The sequence below is a fragment of the Salvelinus alpinus genome, chromosome 3, assembly GCF_045679555.1.
Source record: "Salvelinus alpinus chromosome 3, SLU_Salpinus.1, whole genome shotgun sequence".
Lineage (NCBI taxonomy): Eukaryota > Metazoa > Chordata > Actinopteri > Salmoniformes > Salmonidae > Salvelinus > Salvelinus alpinus.
In genome coordinates this window covers 46,975,408-46,999,173 of record NC_092088.1, presented here as the reverse complement: position 1 = coordinate 46,999,173, position 23,766 = coordinate 46,975,408, and the positions used below count along the sequence as shown (strand labels likewise).

Here is a 23,766-nt window from a genome sequence, read left to right as displayed (position 1 = left end):
GCTCTCTCATTACTTAGTCAAACACACACACTCACACACACACACACACATACATACACATACAGTATCGGCAGAGGAAGGAAGCCAGAGAGCCGGGATAAAATCCCAGGGAGACAGTAGTGAGCGCCTGCCGACCTGCAGCCATGGCCGACGTGGGTGAGTAGAAAAACCCTTTCTGAAAACCTCCGTTACAGCGTGTGCATGCCAATGAGTGAGTGTAGCAGTGGAGGCATTGCCAATATTTGGAGCAGGGGATGTACAGTACAGTGGGAATCAACAAGGATGTAGCTCAGATTCCAAGAGACAATCAGCCTGTCTGTTTTAGTTCCCTGTCTTGTGTTTAAAGGTCATAGTAATATGGGCTGACATTACAGGCCCAGGTAAACATTGTGGGACAGAGACAGGGCACAGCGGGATGTCTCTGAAGCAACCCTGGAAGACAGGGAGAGGAGGGGAGAAAGAGAGAGAGATGGGAGGGCTGGAGATACCTAAAGGAAGCACCTCGTTTGTGGTATGTCAGTGGTAATAATGACCATGGGGGGGTCCCTATATCTATCTCAGTGGAACAGATTAACTCTGCTGTACGCAGCATTTCCCTAGACGCTCTCACACATATGCACACACGCACTCATGCACACACACACTGAATGACAAGCGGAAACTGTGAAATTGGGATCTGTGTGGTACTTGACTCTGTGTATTTACTAGGTATCGCTGTAACGATACCAGTATCGTCATGTTTTTTTCCATGGCAAAAATAAAAACACGAAGCAGACCAAAGTCTTTGGTCCTTTAAGAACCTGCTGTATGTAAAATATTGTGTGCTCTAGCTTGGAAATTAAATAAATGGGACTCTGGATGATTGTTTCCAACATTAGGGCTGTTTTACGAAATAAGTTTAGTTTCCTTGCCACGATAATGACGAGTATTGCGATTCTGGTATCGTCCCGGGCCTATATATAACCCTGATAGCCCCCTACTGTAGGTTCTATTTTCCCACTGCTTACCAGGGATTAGCCAAGGTGATTACTCTCTGTCTGTGGCTCTGCTTAGAAAGTATGTGTTGACGACACAGCACAGAGGACAGCTAACTGTCACACCCACACATTGACTAAGCTCTGCTTTACTCTCTCTTTCTCTCTGCGCTCAAGTCAACGGTTCTCTGCTCTTTTTTTGTTCATATCGCTTTATTTTCAGATAGGTTCAATGAGGTTGTAAAGTAATTTAAGGCCAAGATTATAGTGATCAATAAGATACTTGGCTCCTTACACAATCAAATATTTTAATATATATAAGTAATGTATATACTGTATGATAACTCTTTCATTTGTCTATATGGAGGGAGACCAATGGAGAGCCTGAACGGGGAGACCGCCCCCCAAACACGCATGCACTCACACACGCACACAGTGTCCCCTGTCACAACAACATCATCAAGCAGGAAAGTGTGGGATGTGACAAGACAGCGTCACGCACCAAGCAGTCCGATATTTGCTAGCTGGAGGGGACAGAGGCATGTTACGGAAATGATGTACGCACACACATTCCCCACCTCTCTCCCTTCTACTCCTAGCCTCTGGCATGGGGGATACCATTGCCAGCCACCCCTTCGCTGTCTCTGATGTATAATCCATGATGCAACTTGACCTCTTTGCCTGTGTATTCATATATTCATATCACTCTGGTCCTATACTCTATGTGCCAATGTATTTGGCTTGGATTAATTGCACCAACATTGACAAGTGCAATACATTTGACATGTATGTGCATTGGCAAGCCACTATGAAATTGAAAGATCCTGAAGGTTCATGAGGAGTTGCAGTGTGGATGTGTATACATGGATGTACGGTTACCAGCATGTATTATTTGTACATGAATATTTTGTTGTATATGTGACCAAGGTAGTTGTTCTACAGGAGGATATGACTAATACATGATGTGTGTGTGTGTGTGTGTGTGTGTGTGTGTGTGTGTGTGTGTGTGTGTGTGTGTGTGTGTGTGTGTGTGTGTGTGTGTGTGTGTGTGTGTGTGTGTGTGTGTGTGTGTGTGTGTGTGTGTGTGCGTGTGTGTGCGTGTGTGTGTGTGTGTGTGTGTGTGTGTGTGTGTGTGTGTGTGTGTGTGTGTGTGTGTGTGTGTGTGCGTGCTTGTTGTGTGCTTGTGCGTGTGTGCACTTGGTGCATGTGTGTATGTGTGTGTTGTGTCTGTGTATGTTGCAGACTCCCTGACTGAGGCACTGAATGCCATCAGTGTGAGCACCGAGTTGATAGAGCAGGAGCTGAAGCCTCATCTGGACACCCTGCTGGCTGTACTACTGGAGAAGAGTGAGTCTACACACACATCTACAGTAGGCTTAGGGTTAACCCTAACCCTAACCCTGACCCTAACCCTAACCCTGCTGGCTGTGCTACTGGAGAAGAGTGAGTCTACACACACATTTGCAGTAGACACTGACCTCTGATTCATCAATCTCACTCCTGCCCGTTCCCATCAGTCAGATTTTATGGCATTGCTTTGGCCATGGCAAGCAAGGCCATAGCTTCTAGAAACTACAGTAGCAATGCGGATCTATCGTCTCAGCTTAAATTATCTCAACGTTATTCATCAGGTTGTTTTGGAATCTGTTCTTCCCCCCTTTTTTGAGTTACTGGGTTGAGGCGCAAAGTTTCTCTTTTATTCAGATTTTGGATGCCTGTCGTGGTCTTAGCCCAAATCTTCAGCTTTTAAAAGACTGCTTCAATGTGAGAGTGTTGCAGGAGTGTTCAGAACACCTCTGCTGTTTCTCCTCTGTATCCAACCTGGACTCAGGGGTAGACTTAACATAGTAAACATAAATCCAGGACACTCCATTTCGTATGATATGTTACGTTTTGTATGTTACGTTTCGTATGGTATGTATTAATTTGTGGATATCCATCATCAATTTCCTATGATGTGTTATAAATTACAATTCGTATGATATGTTACAAATTGCAATTCGTACAATATGTAATGAATAAAAATGTGTACACTATGTTAAGAATTTGCTAAATGTATATGTTATGAATTCCAATTTGTTGTAACTAACGTGACTAACACTAACGTTAGCTAGGTGGCTAGGTGACTAACACTAACGTTAGCTAGGTGGCAAACGTTAGCTAGGGGTTAACGTTAAATTAAAGTGGAAGGTTAGGATTAGTGGAAGGGTTAGTTAACATGCTAATTAGTTGCCAAGTAGCTAAAAAGTAGCAAGTAGATGCAAAGTTGATAATTAGCTAAAATGCTAAAGTTGTCCGTGATGAGATTCGAACATGCAACCTTTGGGTTGATAGATGTTTGCATTATACACCTACCCATCCACCACAACCAACCACCCTACTTTCTTTTTTGCCTTAAGTAACCTTTGGTCTTATGTAACCATACCAAACATAACATATCATACTAACTTGAGTGTCCCGAATGTACTTTTACTATGTTACGTCTAGTCTATGAGACCAGGCTAAAATATCACAGTGCTGTGGGGGGGGGGGGGGGGGGGTCAGGACAGTTCAGGTGATAGGGACAGTTCAGGTTATTCTCCAGCTCTCTCTCTCTCTCTGCTCCAGCAAATATCCAGTTTATCTGAGGTTGCACTGTGCACGGGCAGCTAAATTTGGTTCCCCTCAAAAACGGGCAAGGGGACGTTACCATAGCAGCGCAGCGTAGCCTGACAACCTGACCTGCCTCCTTGGCTGTTGTGTCATTCTTTGAAAGGGGAAATGCTAATATCAGGTCTTCCTCTGTGTCTATTGCACGTTGCTGCTTTAATGACAATGAATCTGCCTCCCAAGCTCAACAGAGGAGGATTCTATTTTAGTTTCTCTCTCTGGTCTCCTGACATTACAGAGGGGTTAGAGTCACTGTTAATCGGAAACAGGAGTAGAAAGAGGAAGGCCTAAGACAACCTCTGCACCCAGTGATCCTGATCAATCTCAACACAGAGAAGATTGACAGGAAATTGAATTATATCTACTGCAGGGACACTTACAGTACATTAGCAAGAGTTTTGTGTCAGAACTAATTTCTGGTTAACAATTAGCAAGTTGTCTATAGGTCAATAAAGATATTTATGTTACTATGGAGCCAATGGTAATTTTCCATCCTCAGTTATATTCCATTCTATTCTATATCCATGCCCATGGGTAGTTGCCATATAAGTATGTGTTATCTGTCCCCAGAGAAGGGTGCCGCAGTGGAGATTGCCTCCAGTGGTATCGTTCCCATCCTGGCCCAGTCCCTCAGGAAGAAGAGTCTCCTCACCAACCAGGTGGCACTGGTGGTGGCAGAAATGGCCAGGGAAGGTGAGATTAGATGCCCCCTTACTACTGTAGACAAAGGGACAGGGGGTATGGCGCATGAATACCAATCTGCAACCTGGACTCAGGGGTAAACGTAACATAGTAAACGGAAAACTCGAATTAGTATGGTACTGTATGTTAGGTTTGGTATGGTATGCATTAATTTGTCGATGTCCATCATCCATTTCGTATGATATGTTACGTATTACAATTCATATGATATGATACAAACTGCAATTTGTACAATAGTTACGAATTTGCAATACGTATGATATGTTACAAATTCCAATTTGTTGTGGCTAACATTAGCTAGGTGGCTAGGTGGCTAACGCTAACGTTAGGGGTTAGGGTTAAGGTTAGGGTTAAGGTTAGAGTTGGGAGTTAGGTTAAAGGGTTAAGGTTAGGCTTAGTTAACATGCTAAGTAGCTAAAATGCTAAAGTTGTCCGTGATGAGATTAGAAGACGCAACCTTCGGGTTGCTAGACGTTTGCGTTATACACCCACCCCGACCAACAACGCTACTTTAGTTTTTGCCTTAAGTAACCTTCTGTTTTATGTAACCATACCAAACGTAACATATCATACTAATTTTAGTGTCACAGATTTTCATTTACTATGTTACGTCTAGTCTGAGACCAGCCTGAAATCTGAGTTTAATGTAGAGAACCAAGGCCTTAATCACTACTACTCTGACTCATACTGTGTTAGAAAGACTCACTGATTAAAATAAAATAAGTTGATTTTGCTATGGATGTTGACACATTTGATGTTGACACATTCTAACTTTATGTAGATGATACTGGATCGATGCATAATATCTGTTACTGATGTGGCCTGTCCTTCTTTCACTATACATTGTTATTTATTCTATGCATTATTCTGTGCTATGCTTAAAGCACCTCTGCCACTCAGTTATTTGCATTCAGTACTAACCACCCCCTAAACCAAAAACGAGGGGGTGGTTTTGGTTATCACTCATTGACAGCGCTTAGAGTACTTTTCATTTACATCTGCCAAAATCCAGTCCAATGCCATAGGCTCACTGTGGGTAGAATCAGAGATTGATGAAATTCTGTCCCTGTGTTAAAGCGGCCGTGAGGGACACATGCATTGAGGCGGGGATAGTGAAGGTTCTGGTGCCCCTGCTGAACAGTGCAGATGAGGAACTGTTGCTCCACACTGGAAGAGCCATCGGACGCATCTGCTTCGACAACAGTGAGTGGGACTGACTCTAGCAGGCCGGGGCCTTCCCACAGGGAATCAGGCTCTACCTGCAGTGACAGGATGAATTTTACCCTATTAAATTCATCTGCAATCTTAGCACGCAATGCTTGTCCTGGTGAATTCCGTGTGTGTGGATGTGTGTGCCTCCACCTCTCTATTTCTATTTATCTCAGTCTCAATCCATTAGACTTTCCCTCCTTCTTTCCCTTCCTCTATTCTCTCTCCTCCTCCCTCTCTCAGCGGCCCAGCAGGATCAGCTGGTGCAGAGTGGGGTGATCCCCAGGCTGGTGGCCATCATGAGGGAGTATCCAGAGAATGACCCACTGGTCAACGTGTGTCTGCTGGCCCTCTGTAACCTGGCCGACATGGGTGAGGACCACCAGAGGAACTTTAGAGGGTCACAGAGACGAGGAATGACTCATTTGTTTTGGAGACTGTACACTGTATACTGACTTGAACCAGTTGATATTGTGTTCCTCACATCTTATCTGTGAATGAGAATTGTTTCATAACAGAAAGACCTGGTTAGATAAAGGTTTAGACAAAAACGTTTGGCCTCTGATCCCTGCAGACACGGCGCGGGAGGCGCTGGTAGAGGTGGGCGTGGCCGAGGTGCTGACAGCCCAGCTGAAACGGGCTCCTGACGCAGAGAGAAGACACATCATACTGGAGGTTCTGGGATCACTGGGAGAGAGTGGTGAGTCTGGACAAGGGCCTGAAATATAATTTATACAGAGACACGTGAGATGAAATAGGCTGTATGGGGTTTATGCTTTTCACATGAAGGGTTGAAAGAATGTGTGCTCAGACTAACACACCCCTCCTGTGCTGCTGTTGTCAGACGTGCTAAAGCTGCAGTTTGTGGAGTCGGGGGTGCCTAAGGCTCTGTCTGAGATGATTCGAGGTCTACAGGGTGGCTCTGACCCCCATGATCTCTGCAGCATCAAGATCGGCTCCAACCTCATCGTGTCTCTCCTGCTGGGAGGTAAGGAACTCAACCTGACCTGAAGGCACCAGAACCCCTTTACTATCCTCCCCTTCAACCTAACCCTCTGTGTCCATGCCTCACTCACACAACCACACCATTTCACTGTCTATCAGCTCACATCTCTCACGACTCAGAATATGACCCAGATGCAGACACAGGAGGTGGATGGTTTAGTTCTCAAAATATTTATTATGACAAAGGGGCAGGCAAAAGGGCAGGCAGAGATTCGTAGTCCAAAGCAGAGTCAAAAAGGGACAGAGCGGCAGGCAGGCTCAGGGTCAGGGTCAGGGCAGGCAGAAAGGTCAGAACCAGGAAGACTATAAAACAAGAACAAGAGAGAAGGTAACATATGGAAAACATGCTGGGACATTTGAAGAGACAAGACAAGACGAACTGGAAACAGGAGACAAAGGGCTGTGAGACAAAGGTTTAATCTTAGACCCATGGAAAGTGGGATGTATACAGAGGGTACGGGGCAACAGAAGACAAACAGCAGAGGGAAAAGTTTTCCAGACTCCACCCGTAGGGGCAATCACGGGACGACAGCCATACCCTCTGTCTGGGCCGATAGCGGTGAGCTGGGGTCCGGTGGCGATCCTCCTGTCGCCGATACCTAGAGGTGGTCTTAAGAAGAGTGGACCAGGCTCTCTTCCAGGTACACGGACAGCTGACCTCTTTCTCAGGGAAGAGCACGGGCTGGTAGCCCAAGGAATGCTCGAAGGGCGAGAGTCCAGTGGCCGAGCAGGGAAGGGAGTTGCGGGTGTACTCCAGGTGGTGGGGTTGGCAGAGACGAGGCAGGGAAGAGTAGTCTCCAGGTACTGATTGGCTCGCTCCGATTGGCCGTTGGTTGGACTGAGGATAAAACCCGGAGGACAGGCTGGCCGATGACCCAATGAGGGTGCAGAATGCCTTCCAGAACCTGGACGAGAACTTAGGACCCCGATCGGAGACAATGTCGACCGGAAGTCTATGGATCCGGGAAGACATGCTGCACCATAAGCTTGGCCGTCTCCTTGGCTGAGGGTAACTTGGGAAGGGGAATCAAATGTGCAGTTTTGGAAAACCTATCTACCACAGTGGGGTTGCCATCTGACGGAGGGAGACCGGTGACAAAGTCCAGGGATATATGGGACCAGGGGCAATGAGGAACAGGGAGTGGTTGAAGGAGGCCAGCCAGAGCTTGCTGCGGAGTCTTGTTCTGTGCGCACACAGTGCAGGCGGCGACGAATACAGAGATGTCCGGAACCATGATGGGCCACCAAAAACGTTGGCGGATGAAAGCCAGGGTCCGACTTGAGCCGGGATGACAGGTGAGTTTTGAGGAATGGGCCTGTCATGCCAAATAATGTCCCCCGGCCAAAAAGTGTCCCCCTCTGCGTCACAATGGGATTCAATAAACGTCCGTTGCTATATCAACATTGTGATGACCTAATGACAGACGATGGTCCCAAGGTCATTTGGAGAGGTAAATTGAAGAGGTACATTTTGATAAGCTCAGCATAACTACCATTTCTTGCTTTCGCAAATGTCAACCAAAGCTTAACATACTTTGTCTATTGGGCTTCACCGAAGTCTAGTGCATCAGTGCTTTCAGTGGTCGACTGTTCAACCGGAAAAGATTATTGGCTTCCACCAAGGTAACCCTAGGAAGACAAAGAGAAAAAGATCAGTGTTAGGGAAACTAAAACTAGCTTCGGGTTATTTTGTATGCAAATGCACATAGTTATTATCTGTAATTTTTTATATTCACCTTAACAGATGGTGTGACCAGCTAGGACCGAAAAAGCAGCGAGGTTTCCTAGGTCTCGCCTTCCTTTCGTACCTTCTTCCAAACCAAGTAATTCGGCCGGTTGTCGTAGCACTTGGTCCCCTTCTTGATTCTGCTTCTGTAGCACTCCTTCTGTTTATCCTGCGCCTTGTCGATGTTAACAGGAATAAATGCAATTATATTTCATATTACAAATACATTTCTTACATATCTCTTGGAGGGCCAGAAAATAAATCAACAGCGGACAATAATTTTACCCGGTCAAGAACCTCCACATCCTTCTCAGTCCGTGCCTGAAGGTGGTCCTCGAAGGCGTTCTGATCTGTTTCGACAACTTCCACTACATCAAGTGGGGTTTCAGTGATCTTAAAGTACGTTATACAAAAATAGCAATAGACAAACACAAATTTGAAAGACTACAGTATATGCAATAATTGTATATACAATTGCATTGTTTACCTCAGTCAACAGCTGCAGCTCCCGTCCGTACTCGGTGTAGGCCTGTGTGCTGCTGTTGTGTGCAAAGAGAATTACCTTCAGGTTGTTCTCCCACCTTTCTCCCACCAAGGGACTTGCCCATGGCAGTCTTAAGGGTCTGGTTGGTCCATTCACCAAACCTGGAGGAGGGGGTAGGAAAGTGATATCTATTGACAATGTAAGATATTAAAATATGTTTGATTATGTACCATGGAAAAACAAAAACAAATTGTAAAAAATAAATAAAACAAACCATTAGTGGCAGAATACAACCAATAACATCCGTACCTTGTTCCAGTGTTCATGACCTCGGTCACTCAAGATGACCTCAGGAGAAACGTGGGTGTTGAAGATGTCCTTCATCGCCTTGGAGGTGGCCTCGCCAGTCTCGTTCTTGATGGGTATCATACAAAACTAAAATCTATTTTTGGTTACAAACACCCTTTTTAATCGGTTACAGAAGGGAATTTAGAGTTAAGCGCGTACTCTTCCTTTACTGACCTTAATGGTTATTGCCTCCACCCACTTGGTAAAGTGATCGGTCGCCGTCAGACACCAGTTGTTGACATTTCCTGGATTTCGTGAAGGGTCCGATGAGGTCCACCCCAAACATTTAAAGTGTTAGAGAGAAGATTACTTTATGCTTACCTGTATCTGTGTCATACAGTATGCAGATTTTCATATTTGTAAGGATACTGAGACACACATACACACATTCTATAATACTGAACTCTGCTGTGGTCAAATAAAGAAACCAATACAAAACAACTTATCAGAACAAGATTTGAATTGGGACGCTTACCGATCAAGTGCCATGATGAAACAACTTTGATGGGCTTCAACTCCGGCGCCAAAGTCTTCACCCTCTCAAACTTCTGTCAGGCTAGACAGGGTACTAACCTTTAAGCATAAAGTGACAATTTGAAACATTGCGTGCTCTCTGATGACATTAATTGAAGTCATAATAATTTCAGATATAATAGAATGTGATTGATAAACAAAAGGTTATTTCACTTGCCCAGCTGTCCACCTCCTTGGCAATTCCCCGTCAGAAAAAACGTAGGTTGATTTAGGCAATCAAATAAAATTTTATTTTATTGGTCACATACACATGGTTAGCAGATGTTAATACACACAAATCTAAAGGGGTAAATGAGAGTATGTACATAAGAGTATGTACATAAGTATATGGATGAGCGATGGCCCGAGCGACATAAGCAAGGTGCAATAGATGGTATAAAATACAGTATGTACTGTACATGTGTAATGCCCGGGGTGTAGTGGAGGAAGAAGTCAGACGCAGGAGACAGAGAGTTCAGAGTAGCGCTACTCCTTTATTCACCACACAGGTGAAAACGACGCCACTCAAAACAACACAGTGGAACTAAACAGTCCCGAAAATAACTCACGTACACGAACAACCGTGACTTACAGGCGTGTACACGAGTACACATAAAACAATCCCGCACACCCAGCAGGCGGGCCGGCTGGATAATAAAGCCCAACTAATTAATAACCTAACTAAAAACAGGTGTAACTAATAAACAGACAAGGAGGGGGAGGAAAAGATCAGTGGCAGCTAGTAGGCCGGTGACGACGACCGCCGAGCGCCACCCGAACAGGAAGGGGAGCCACTTTCGGTAGGAGTCGTGACAACATGTGATATGAGTAATGTAAGATATGTAAACATTATTAAAGTGGCATTATTTAAAGTGACATTGTTTAAAGTGACGAGTGATCAATTTATTAAAGTGGCCAGTGATTGGGTCTCAATGTAGGCAGCAGCCTCTCTGAGTTAGTGATTGCTGTTTAGCAGTATGATGGCCTTGAGATAGAAGCTGTTTTGTCTGTGATGTGTACTCATAAGAACTTAAAACTTTCCACCTTCTCCACTGCTGTCCCATCGATGTGGATAGGGGGGTGCTCCCTCTGCTGTTTCCTGATGTCCACAATCATCTCCTTTGTTTTGTTGTCGTTGAGTGAGAGGTTGTTTTCCTGACACCACACTCCGAGTGCCCTCACCTCCTCCCTGTAGGCTGTCTCATCGTTGTTGGTAATCAAGCCCACTACTGTTGTGTCGTCTGCAAACTTGATGATTGAGTTGGAGGCGTGCATGGCCATGCGGTCGTGGGTGAACAGGGAGTACAGGAGAGGGCTGAGAACGCACCCTTGTGGGGCCCCAGTGTTAAGGGTCAGCAAAGTGGTGATGTTGTTTCCTACCTTCACCACCTGGGGGCGGCCCATCAGAAAGTCCAGGACCCAATTGCACAGGGCGGGGTTGAGACCCAGGGCCTCCAGCTTGATGATGAGCTTGGAGGGTAGTATGGTGTTGAATGCTGAGCTGTAGTCAATGAACAGCGTTCTTACATAGGTATTATTTTTGTCCAGATGGGATAGAGCATTGTGCAGTGTGATGGCGATTGCGTCGTCTGTGGACCTGTTGGGGCGGTATGCAAACTGAAGTGGGTCTAGGGTGACCGGTAAGGTGTAGGTGATATGATCCTTGACTGTCTTTCAAAGCACTTCATGATGACAGAAGTGAGTGCTATGGGGCGGTAGTCATTTAGTTCTGTTATCTTTGCCTTCTTGGGTACATGAACAATGGTAGCCATCTTGAAGCATGTGGGGACAACAAACTGGGATAGGGGGTGATTGAATATGTCCGTAAACACACCAGCCATCTGGTCTGTGCATGCTCTGAGGACGCGGCTAGGGATGCTGACTGGCCCAGCAGCCTTTCGAGGGTTAACACATTTAAACGTTTTACTCATTTCGGCCACGGAGAAGGAGGGGGGTGGGGCGCAGTCCGTGTTAGCGAGCCGCGACGGTGGCACTGTATAATCCTCAAAGCGGGCAAAGAAGGTGTTTAGTTTGTCTGGAAGCGTGACGTCAGTGTCCGTGACGTGGCTGGTTTTCTTTTTGTAGTCTGAGATTTCCTGTAGACGTCTCGTGTCTGAGCCATTGAATTGCGACTCCACCTTGTCCGTGTACCGGCATTTTGCTTGTTTGATTGCCTTGCGGAGGGAATAACTACACTGTTGATATTCAGCCATATTTCCAGACCTCTTTCCATGGTTCTCGCTTTCAGTTTTGCGCGAATGCCACCATCCATCCACGGTTTCTGGTTAGGGTAGGTTTTAATAGTCACAGTGGGTACAACATCTCCAATGCACTTCTTTATAAACTCACTCACCGAGTCAGAGTATAGGTCGATGTTGCACTTCACTCCGAAATGGCCAGCACCAATCTCGGTTAGCATGGCCTCTTTCTCCACTTTAGTAAAAAATCACCCACCTGTGTGGCTGGCCATCCTTCCCCCGTAGGTACATTTGATTGCCTAACAAGTTGGAGGAGAAGAGTTGCTGAAATACTGAAGTTTAAGTACATTTGCACTGCTGTCTTTCGCTCTCTGTTTCTCTCTTTCCATCTCTCTTTCTGTCCGTCTTCCACTCTCTTCCCACCTCTCTCTCCCTTTCATCCTTTCTTTCTAACTTTCTTCCCTTCTCTTTTGCGCCTCTTGTGAGATCAGTGGTGCCTTCATTGTACTTCGCCTGGTTGGAAAGATAACATAACATCTCTTTGAGGGATGACATTGAAGTGCAAGCTACATACAATTTTTTTTATTTAAACTTTATTTAACTAGGCAAGTCAGTTAAGAACAAATTGTTATTTACAATGATGGCCTACCAAAAGGAAAAAGGCAGGGACGGGGGCTGGGATTAAAAATGAAAAAGTTACAAAATATAAATATAGGACAAAACACACATCACAACAAGAGAGACAACACAACACTAAACAAAGAGAGACCTAAAACAACAACATAGCAAGGCAGCAACACATGACAACACAGCATGGTAGCAACACAACATGACAACAACATGGTAGCAACAAACAGAAAGCTACAATAACAGTTACTGTAGCTGGCTAGCTGACTAGGCAGGCTGAGGTAAATAAGTACAGTAGCTAGCAACATCAATCTAAAAACAGCTTAAATTATTTCTTCCTATTAACAATATTTTCTTATATAAAGACAAATATATGGTAAGGAAAGAGTGTTCTCTTTCCAGTCTTTTTGGTCCTCTGAAGCAGCATGTAGTCAGCAGGTTGTCACAGTCAAAACCATCGTTCTTGGAAAGATATTATGAGGTAATAATTTTGCGCTGACTGAGCGAGCGCTTATGAGGTGAAATAGAACTAGAACTGCTCGCCTCCTCCTTCCTTCGCGACCACTACGAGGTAAAATAGAGCCAACCAACCAGCATAGCAACGGACGCTTTGATTCATTACGTAATCCGGTCAGAATTTTGCAATTTCTAGCAACAACCCTAGCAACAGAAGCTAGAAATCATTGAATCCTATTGTGATGCAGGGGGGGACACTTTTTGTCAGGGGGACACTATTTGTTATGACAGGCCCATTCCAGGACCGGGGACCAGGCCGAATCAGGAACGAACATCCGGTTAGGCAATGGTAAAATTTTATTGAGTGAATAACAGACTCCAACGAGCCTGCCTTGAGTTGAGGCGCTCGGCGGTGCCGAGATATTACACATTTTTATGGCCAGTCCACACTAAGAATGGATGTTCCGCCCCTTCAAGCTAGTGCCTCCAATCCTCCAGCATTGAGACAATGGGAGATGAAAGCGCAGGGATGCAGCTTTTGGTCCTGGACTGAACGCTGGGACAGGACGGCCCCCACTCCAATGTCCGAGGCGTCAACCTCCACCACGAACTGATGATGGTCCGGATGGATGAGGATGGGGGCTGTGCTTCAGATCAAGAAATGCCTGGTCAGCAACTGGGGAGAGGTGAGTGCAGAGAGGAGGGAGGCCAGGGTGCTGTAGCCCCGAATAAAGCTGCGGTATAATTTTTTTTACAGAAATGTCATTAAGGCCCCGGTAGCTGATACACCGGCGCAGTGTTTTGTCCTTCTTTTCTACAAAGAAAAACCCTGCGCCGGCAGGGGAGGCAGAAGGACACATGATCCCGGCAGTTAGAGAGTCCTCAATGTATACATACCTCCATGGTCTTGGTCTCTGGGCTGCCCCCGAGGTGGTGTGGTGCCCGGGAGGAGGTCAATAGCGCAATCGTAGGGTCGATGCAGAGGAAGGGATGTGGCGCGAGCCTTGTTAAAAACCTCCCGGAGGTCCTGGTACTCAGCAGGAATGGCGTAGAGATGCAAAGCTTTTCCCAAGCCCGCAGAAGGACGTCCTTAAGGCAATGTGTGTGGCAAAACGGGCTCCGGTAGCCCAGTCAATCAGGGGGTTGTGCCTCTGGAGCCATGAAAATCCCAAAACGACATGTGTATGAGGAGATCCAATTAGTAGAAACTGTATGGACTCTCTGTGATTACCCGACACTCACAAGTTAATGGAAACCGTACTGTCTGTGACCCTGCCAATGGTGCGTCCGTCCTAAGCTCTGGCGTCCTTGGGAATGGAGAGGAGTTGAGTAGAGATACCCAGCTCAGATATCAGGGTAGCGTCCATGAAGCTCTCGTCAGCCCCAGAGTCAATGAGCACCCGGAGAAATTTTGACCTGTCACCCCACAGCAGGATAGCGTGGAGAGGACTATGGGTAATGGGAGTTTAGAGACTCCCTGTATGGCCCACCAGCATACCCGTACCTACTGAGGAGCCTGGTCTTTTACTGGACAGGTGGATATGTTATGTCCTGTGGTACCACTACACAGGCAACTGTTGCAGCGCAGCCTGCGTAAACATTCTCTAGGAGACAATCTAGCCCTGTCCAGTTGTATGGGCTCAGGAGGAGACGAGACACCAGTCCCCGATGATCCCAGAGGGGGCTCGGGTGATTTCGGATTTTCTCGGGGATGCCGGCATCGGGGACTTCCGGGGTTCTTCGGAGGCGAGGGAGAAACTGTGGACGAGCGAGTATGGCTGAGAACAGACCCCCTCCTCCTCCTGCGTTCCCGTAGGCGCCCATCGATCCTTATCATCAAGGCTATGAGGGAGTCGAGGTCCCTGGGTAATGACGGAAGGTGTTGAACAGGGACTCCGGGTTCCAGGCACTCTTGGCGGCCAGTGTGTAAAAGTCTACCACACTGCGGTAGTCTTGACGCAGACAAAGTAGCAAAGTACTAAAGTAGCGAAGTACCATCAGCGTTATAAGATACGCTGTCTTCGACCAAGCTGAAGGAAATGAAGAGGGCTGTAGCTCAAAGATGAGGGAGCACTGGGAGAGAAACTCCCAGCAGGTTCCAGGATCTCCAGAATAGCGCTCCGGAGGACATAAGCGGGGTTCTCGGGAAGCCGGGGTAGGCTGGGGAGAAGCATCGCTAGTAGTGAGGTTACTGAGGTCATGACGTTCCTTCAAGGAGGTTCTGAAGTAGCTCCTCATGGTGGGTCCTTGCAGGGAGACAGCGTTGTGGAGCTGGTCTGTTTGCTCGGTCAGTCATGGCCAGTTCGTACTATCACACCACAGGATATGACCCAGATGCAGACATTGGAGGCGGATGGTTCGGTTCTCAAAATATTTATTATGACAAAAGGGCAGGCAAAAGGGCAGGTCATGGGCAGACGGAGGTTCGTAGTCCAAGGCAGAGTCAAAAACTTAATGACTTAATGAGACAAGACGAACTGGCAACAGACAAACAGAAAACGCAGGTATGAAAAATAGGAGGCACCTGGTGGGGGGTGGCGACAAGCACAAGACAGGTGAAACAGATCAGGGTGTGACAACATTACTAAATTTGATTGATGTTTGATTCCGAATGTAATTGAGCAAAGATACTCTGACTATGAATCACATTTTTACTAACAAACATCAGGCCATTCGATGTTTTGATTATGATAATACATGTTTATATATACAGTACCAGTCAAAAGTTTGGACACACCTACTCATTCAAGGGTTTTTCTTTACTTTTACTATTTTCTACATTGTAGAATAATAGTGTTAAACAAATCAAAATATATTTTATATTTGAGATTCTTCAAAGTAGCCACCGTTTGCCTTGACAGCTTTGCACACTCTTGGCATTTCTCAACCAGCTTCATGAGTTAGTCACCTGGAATGCGTTTCAATTAACAGGTGTGCCTTGTTAAAAGTTAATTAATGCGTCTGAGCCAATCAGTTGTGTTGTGACAAGATAGGAGTGGTATAAAGAAGATAGCCCTATTTGGTAAAAGACCAAGTCCATATTATGGCAAGAACAGCTCAAACAAGCAAAGAGAAACGACAGTCCATCATTGCTTTAAAACATGAAGGTCTTAAAGCAATGTCCATCAAGTGCTATGATTAAACTGGCTCTCATGAGGACCTCTGCTGCAGAGGATAAGTTTATTAGAGTTATCAGCCTCCGAGATTGCAGCCCAAATAAAAGCTTCACAGAGTTCAAGTAACAGACACATCTCAACATCAACTGTTCAGAGGAGACTGCGTGGATCAGGCATTCATGGTTGAATTGCTGTAAATAAATCCCTACTAAAGGACACCAATAATAAGAAGAGATTTTCTTGGGCCAAGAAACACAAGCAATGGACATTTGACCGGTTGAAATCTGTCCTTTGTTCTGATGTGTCCAAATTTGAGATTTTTGTTTCCAACCGCCGTGTCTTTGTGAGACGCAGAGTAGGTGAACGGATGATCTCTGTGTGTGTGGTTCCCACTGTGAAGCATGGAGGAGGAGGTGTGATGGTGTGGGGGTGCTTTGCTGGTGACACTGTCTGTGATTTACTTAGAATTCAAGGCACACTTAACCAGCATGGCTGCCACAGCATTCTGCAGCGATACGCCATCCCATCTGGTTTGGGATGGCACCATCTTAGTGGGACTATCATTGGTTTTACCAACAGGACAATGACCCAACACACCTCCAGGCTGAGTAAGGGCAATTTGACCAAGAAGGAGAATGATGGAGTGCTGCATCAGATGACCTGGCCTCCACAATCACCTGACCTCAGCCTAGTTGAGATGGTTTGGAATGAGTTGGACTGCAGAGTGAAGGAAAAGCAGCCAACAAGTGCTCAGCATACGTGGGAACTCCTTCAAGACTGTTGGAAAAGCATTCCAGGTGAAGCTGGTTGAGAGAATGCCAAGAGTATGCAAAGCTGTCATCAAGGCAAAGGGTGGCTACTTTGAAGAATCACAAATAAAAAAAATATTTTGATTTGGTTACTACATTATTCCATGTGTGTTTTTTCATAGTTTTGATGTCTTCAGTATTATTCTACAATGTAGAAAATAGTAAAAAATAAAGAAAAACTCTTGAATGTGTAGGTGTGTCCAAACTTTTGACTGGTACTGTACACACATATATATAAACACATATCATCATAATCAACACATCGCATGAGCTGATTTTTATGAGTAAAAATGTGATGATTTCTATCTGTTTCTATTTATTTGATAAATAGACTCATATCTCCCTCACTAACTTTAAGCGCCGCTGTCAGAGCAGCTCACAGGACACTGCACCTGTACATAGCTCATCTGTAAATAGCCCATCCAACTACCTCATCCCCATACTGTTATTTATTTTTTTTGCTCCTTTGCACCCCAGTATCTCTACTTGCACGTTCATCTTCTGCACATCTTTCACTCCAGTGTTTAAATTGCTAAATTGTAATTATTTCGCCACCATGGCCTATTTATTGCCTTACCTCCCTTATCTTACTTCATTTGCACACACTGTACATAGACTTTTTTCTATTGTGTTATTGACTGTATGTTTGTTTATTCCATGTGTAACTCTGTGTTGTTGTTTGTGTCGCACTGCTTTGCTTTATCTTGGCCAGGTCGCAGTTGTAAATGAGAACTTGTTCTCAACTAGCCTACCTGGTTAAATAAAGGTGAAATAAATAAAATTAAAATTAAAAATGAAATATTGATCACAAAAAAATTATGGTTGGTGGTTGACTAGTCTGATGTGCTGCCTTTCCCTGTGTGCTGTGTTTTGGTGCATTAGATGAGTCCATGCAGAAGTGTTTCGGCGAGGGCACAGGGGTGGTGTACCAGGACGTGCTCTCCTGGCTGCAGTCCTCCAACACTCAGCTGCAGCTGTCTGGAGCCCTGGCCATCGCCAATTTTGCCAGGAACGGTAAGATGGCAAAATGCCTTCAGATTGACACATCTGCATTGCCTGCTTTGGTTTTGACATGAGAATGGATTCTCCCCAGTCTCTGATGTTCTAAGCCCCTGTCTATCTTCATATTTGATTACCTTATCGCCTCTTTCTCTCTCTGTATCTTATCTCTGTCTCTTCTCATCAATTACTGTCTTTTCTCTACCCTGTCTCTATCGCCCTTCCTCTCTCAACCTTCTCAGACAGTAACTGTGTGAAGATGTTGGAGCTGGGGGTGGTTCCACATATCCTGACCCTGCTAGAGCAGCATGTGGACGAAGGCGACGTGTCCGTCCAGCATGCCGGACTGAGCGCTCTCAGAAACCTGGCCATCCCAGGTGCATAGTAGGATGAATAACCACATACACACATGCATGCGTGCACACACACACACACACACACACACACACACACACACACACACACACACACACACACACACACACACACACACACACACACACACACACTGTTTTATCTAGTGGAAATTGCACTCATTTCACACTGACCCCACCGACCCGACTGACCCCACCACTGAATTACAAACTGACACCGTGAAATGAATCACTAATGGTATTCTCTTGTAAGCTGTTCTCAGGACTGTCAGCTCTGACCTTTCTGATCCCTCTTCTCCCTGGTGTTTCAGCCACTAATAAGGTGAGGATGCTGAAGGACGGGGTGACAGAGAGAATCAGGACCTTGCTGCGCTCTGACATGCCCCCAGTGCAGTTCAAACTGTTGGGCACCCTGCGCATGATGGTGGATGGCCAAGGTGAGTGGGAAAGGTGTATGGTGGAGGAGGGGTGTGTGCTCAGTGTAGATGTGTGGGTTATACTGTATCTGATTAAGCTAAAATCATAAAGGCAAAATGCATTTAGCCGGTACAGAGGTAATTGTACAGTAGCAGCCAAACATATTGGGACCCTTGCACTTTTCTTTAAAAAATCCCTATTTCTTTTAAAATATGTAGAAATTTGAGGAAAAATACTTTTGGTCTCCACACATTGTTATTATATTTTCAACATTGCACAACCGATTTATTTTCGGGAATTAAAGGTGCTAGACAATGGATTTGCACAAATCTTTGCATTTTAATTTCAGAAAATGTTGATAATATCTGCCACTAACAGTGGAATGATAATGTTTCAGAGTATTATTTACCTGCCAGTGTTGTGATTGGCTGTGATATTTGCCTATTGATTTTTCCCGCCCTTGTGGCATCTGTTGATAAACTGGGAAAACTGTTCTGACTTTCTGGCTGTTTCATCTAGTGGAAATTGCACTCATTTCCTGGCTGTAAAATTCTTCAGTTTATGTGAGAAAACAATAGTGTAGGGAGTCATTGTACCGTCTAAGTCGCTGTGAAATATATTTTCAATAACAAAAAATATAGTTTTTACAGCTGTTTGAAGCTGTAAAAACACGACTTTTTGTTATTTAAAATATATTTCACAGTGATTTAGATGGTACAATGATATGTTATGGACATTTTCTGAAATTACGATGCTAAAATTCTACAAAAAAATCCTATGTGTAGCACCGTTACTTTTACAATTTTAATTCCGAAAATAAAAACAAATGGCATTGACAAACTGATTGGCACCCGGAGCTAGTACTTGGTTGCACAGCCTTTGGCCAAGATAACTGCAGACAAACGCTTCTTGTAGCCATCAATGAGCTTGCTGCACCTTTCTACTGGCAATTTGCCCCACTCTTCAACAGCAAACTGCTCCAATTCTTTAAAGTTTGAGGTGTGCCTTCCACCAACTGTTTTCAGATCTCTCCATAGGTTTTCGATGGGATTCAGATCTGGATTCATCGTTGGCCACTCCAGAACTGTGCAACGTTTCATCTTGAACAATATCTGGGTGATTTTTTTAACGTGTGTTTTGGGATTCTTCTCCTGCTGGGAAACCCACAACCCTCAAGAGACACAGTTTTTGGACACTGGGTTGAACGCTGCACTCCAAGACACCTTTGTAATATGCAGATTTCACGATGTCTTGCACACATTCAAGGCCCGTAGTGCCAGAGGCAGCAAAGCAACCACACAGCATTATCAAACCTCAAGGACAGACCTTTTTCAATTTCAAAGTATTTTTTGAACAAGTAGGGAATTGTGTAAGAAACGTGCAAGTGTGCAAATACACTTGGCTGCAACTGTATGTGGTGGGAGTCATTTTATTTGTGATAAATGTGCGAAACAGGGCTGTTGGTCCCACAACCAACCACCTGTAATTGATAGTTAATTCAGCTCCATTAGATGTTGTAATGTTATACTATGTCCAACGGCACTGTTGGAATCACAGCCTATTTACACTGTCTGTGGGAGTTCTCAGCCCCAAACAATAGAGTAAATACCAAGCCGCCACAGGCACTGCTATGACCTGTCACGGTAAATTGCAGGGTACTGTGGCTCCCCTTGCTTACTGGAGTCTACTGAGGTAATACACTAGTCTAAAGGGAATCACCACTCTTGAGTCTGCTTTCTCACTCCTGCTCTCTTTGCTCACCAGCCCACCTCAATCTTGACTCTCTGTTTCTTTGCTCGTCTCTGTGGTTCTCTTTCTAACTTCTTCAATCTCCTGTTCCTTGACACTTCTAATGTCCTCACCCTCTCTGATCCTTTCTGTTGTTAATTTTCCTCCCTTCTCTTTTTGTCTCTCTCCTCTATATCCCTCTCTTTCAATCATCCCTTTCTACCCAACATATTTCTCTCATCTCTACTCTCTCCCTTCACTCAATCTCTCACACCCTCTCTCTATCTCCTACTCTCTCTTCCTCCGCTCCTTCCTTTCGACCTCTGTCAGAGGAGGCAGCTACAGTGCTGGGCAAAGATGAGGTTCTGTTGGCGAGGGTCATGGAGTGGTGTGAGGCAAGGGACCATGCAGGGGTCAGGGGAGAGGCAAACCGCCTCCTGGCTGCCCTTATTAGACACAGTCGTGCTCCGGTGAGACACACACACATGCACGTGCACACACACACAGACCCACGCACGCACACACACCATACATACAGTACGTAAACCCCATCGCTTCTAGAGGCTGATTCTCTCCCTCCTGACTTTGACAGGAAGTCATCAACGCTGTAACCAAAGCAGATGGGGTGCGTCACCTCATCTCCATGGCAACCAGTGAACACGTCATCATGCAGAATGAAGCCCTGGTTGCCCTGGCGATTGCATCTGCCATTGACATTGGTGAGGGATTCTACTATCCTTTGAGAGCATTCAGAGGGGAAGACCAATACATCTAAAGCTACCATTTGGACTAGCATAATATAACTAGATACAGGTTTACTGACAGTAACCAGAACTAATACACTGAGTATACAAAACATGAAGACATAGACTGACCAGGTGAATCCAGGTGTAAGCTATGATCCTTTATTGATGTCACTTGTTAAATCCACTTCAATCAGTGTAGATGAAGGGGAGGAGACAGGTTAAAGAAGGATTTTTAAGCCTTGAGACAATTGAGACATGGATTGTGTATATGTGCCATTCAGAGGGTCAATGGGCAAGACAGAAGATTTAAGTGCCTTTGAACGGGGTATGGTAGTAAGTGCCAGGCGCACCGGTTTGTGTCAAGAACTGCAATGCTGCTGGGTTTTTCACGCTCAACAGTTTCCTGTGTGTATCAAGAATGGTCTACCACCAAAAATACATTCAGCCAACTTGACACAACCTTGTCGAGTCCATGCCCCGACGAATTGAGGCTGTTCTGAGGGCGAAAGGGAGGTGTTCTGAGGGCAATATTAGGAAGGTGTTCCTAAAGTTTGGTATACTAAGTGTATATTTGTAATAATGTCAGTATATATTATATCAGTATGTAATAATATACTGCTAATGTAATAATATCAGCTCATATTTTACAATGGTGAATTACTGTAAGCTTATTTTAGTTTATACTAATTCCCCCGCATACCAATGTACATATACCGTAATGTACTTACTGTAAATGAGAGACTAACACACACTCTTTGCGTGTGTGTGTGCGTGTGTGTCCTGCTGTTCTACAGACTCCATGCAGGAATCATTCCAGGAGGCAGAGCTCTTGCCTACACTGCAGAAGATGCTGGAAGACCCAGTGGGGGCAGTGGAGGTCAAGTTCAGCGCCCTAGGCCTCATCTGTAGCCTGGCAAACTCCAGTAGGTACCCCACACACACACACACACACACACACACACACACACACACACACACACACACACACACACACACACACACACACACACACACACACACACACACACACACATGTCCTCTCTCTACTTCTTTCTCACTCTCTCAGGCATGTCCTCTCTCTACTTCTTTCTCACTCTCTCAGGCATGATGAAGGAAGAAATGGAATCTCTAAACCTGAAGGAGACGCTCACCAAGCTCTCTGGTCACTCCAGCACCAAGCTAGCCACACAGGCCGACACAGTGCTGGCCATGCTCTCTGAAACCAGCTAGACTGTCCTGACCGGACCACTGCCCTGGTCAATGTGATCATAGACTCTCCGCACCACGTGCCACCACAATCACCCCTACTACCGTGACCACACCATCCTACCCATCAACCGCACTTCACCAGAGAACAACCCATCCCTCGCTCTGAAAGGGGAAAAGAGGTGGAGGGTTTGAAAAGACGCACATATTGACAGTCTTCCAAAGCTGGGTTTTCATTCACCTGGCCTATGGAGAACACAGTTGGACAGAGATATGCTAGGACTGACCAACCCAATCTGACAGAGAGGTAACAAGGTGATAGCCGATGTTCGAAGCACAAGCTGAATGAGCCAACCCATGTAAAACGCACACGAAGCACAACATCCCCGGTTCACTCATCATGACCATCTGTAGAAAGAGTGTTTACTGTATGTGTGAAATAGCTATTCTAATCAGTACACCAATCAGTTGAATGTACACTATGTAGATTTCCTGTAGGGACCAGTGTATATTGTCAAAGGAAATTGTTTGTGTATGTATGCGCCATAGAGTTAATGATGGCTACTATTTCATAGCATCTAATGTGTTAACCCTCAATGGAAAACATAAAACAAACATCTGACACTGTTTATTAATGTGATGTTCTATCTATGCTCTGTATTGACCAATGTATATGGATGTAAATGTTCCAAGAATATGACCATGCCTGTCTCTTCTCTGTGGATCCCGTTTAGTGAGATCCTCTTGGCAATATCTACAGTGTACAGGACAAGAAAAGCATTCAAAGTCAATATCTCAATCAGGATCTTTTACCAAAGTACATTCTAATTGTTAAAACTGTGCGTAAGGAAGTAAGAAATCTAATCTGATTAACAATTGTTTGGAGTTTATTCCAAAGTATTCTTTGATTGTCATCCAGGTACCAGGAAGATAACAGTAACTGTAGACCTAAGAGGTTTTTATCCCATGTTGTCAGAGGGAATATCTCCAGACATTTATCCCAAAAATAACATCTAGCTCAGTCCTAGTTATCTAAGAGCCCAGGTGGGTGGGCACTGGGCAGGGTAATCATTACAGAGCTGTGAGAGTGTCAGGCAGCTTTCCCACTGGGTGCCAGCTCCAACATTCTGATTAAAAGAGATCAATATGTTGTGAGAATGCTGGGGCAGCAAAGGGCTCGTGATGAAGGGAGCTTTAATGTTGCACTCAGAGCCCTGATTCATCCAACTCCTTTTCAGACCAATTTGTTAAGGTGTCTAGAGCCCAACGGAGACTGGATGGCTATTTCGAAAGCATTTATATCGTGAATATCAACTGAAAACAGCACTCCGTCCCTCTGTCTGTCCTTAATAGTACCTAATAGGCTACTCAATGGGAGCTGAGTTGTTGTTATTGAATTTATCTTTGAAATATAACTATTTTGGTGTTTTAAAAAGGGTGGCTTACAGAAACAACTGGAAATAAAAAATATATAAATGGC

At 45.1% G+C, this 23,766-nt stretch overlaps 1 protein-coding gene across 3 annotated transcripts; it reads left to right on the top strand.

The window, feature by feature from the left end:
* LOC139570834 (rap1 GTPase-GDP dissociation stimulator 1-like) lies at positions 1-23,766 on the top strand. Of its 3 annotated transcripts, none has more exons than XM_071393048.1 (14): positions 1-156; positions 2,217-2,321; positions 4,194-4,316; positions 5,403-5,528; positions 5,778-5,906; positions 6,109-6,234; positions 6,379-6,522; positions 17,699-17,830; positions 18,058-18,192; positions 18,501-18,626; positions 20,665-20,804; positions 20,927-21,053; positions 21,875-22,003; positions 22,183-23,766. In XM_071393048.1, exons 1-14 carry the CDS (start codon positions 144-146, stop codon positions 22,308-22,310), a joined length of 1,683 nt encoding a protein of 560 aa, XP_071249149.1. In that variant the 5' UTR covers positions 1-143; the 3' UTR covers positions 22,311-23,766. The 3 variants fall into 3 exon arrangements, with proteins under 3 accessions (XP_071249149.1, XP_071249148.1, XP_071249150.1); XM_071393047.1 differs by having other exon boundaries at positions 15-156; positions 2,217-2,417; positions 22,183-22,444; XM_071393049.1 differs by lacking the exon at positions 4,194-4,316 and having other exon boundaries at positions 15-156; positions 22,183-22,444.

What these genes read in the sequence shown, in the direction of transcription:
- LOC139570834 (XM_071393047.1), top strand. An exon ending in GGCTGTGCTACTGGAGAAGA is followed by an intron (nt 2,418 to 4,193) that starts GTGAGTCTACAC and finishes ATCTGTCCCCAG; the next exon opens with AGAAGGGTGCCGCAGTGGAG. An exon ending in CAGAAACCTGGCCATCCCAG is followed by an intron (nt 18,193 to 18,500) that starts GTGCATAGTAGG and finishes CTGGTGTTTCAG; the next exon opens with CCACTAATAAGGTGAGGATG.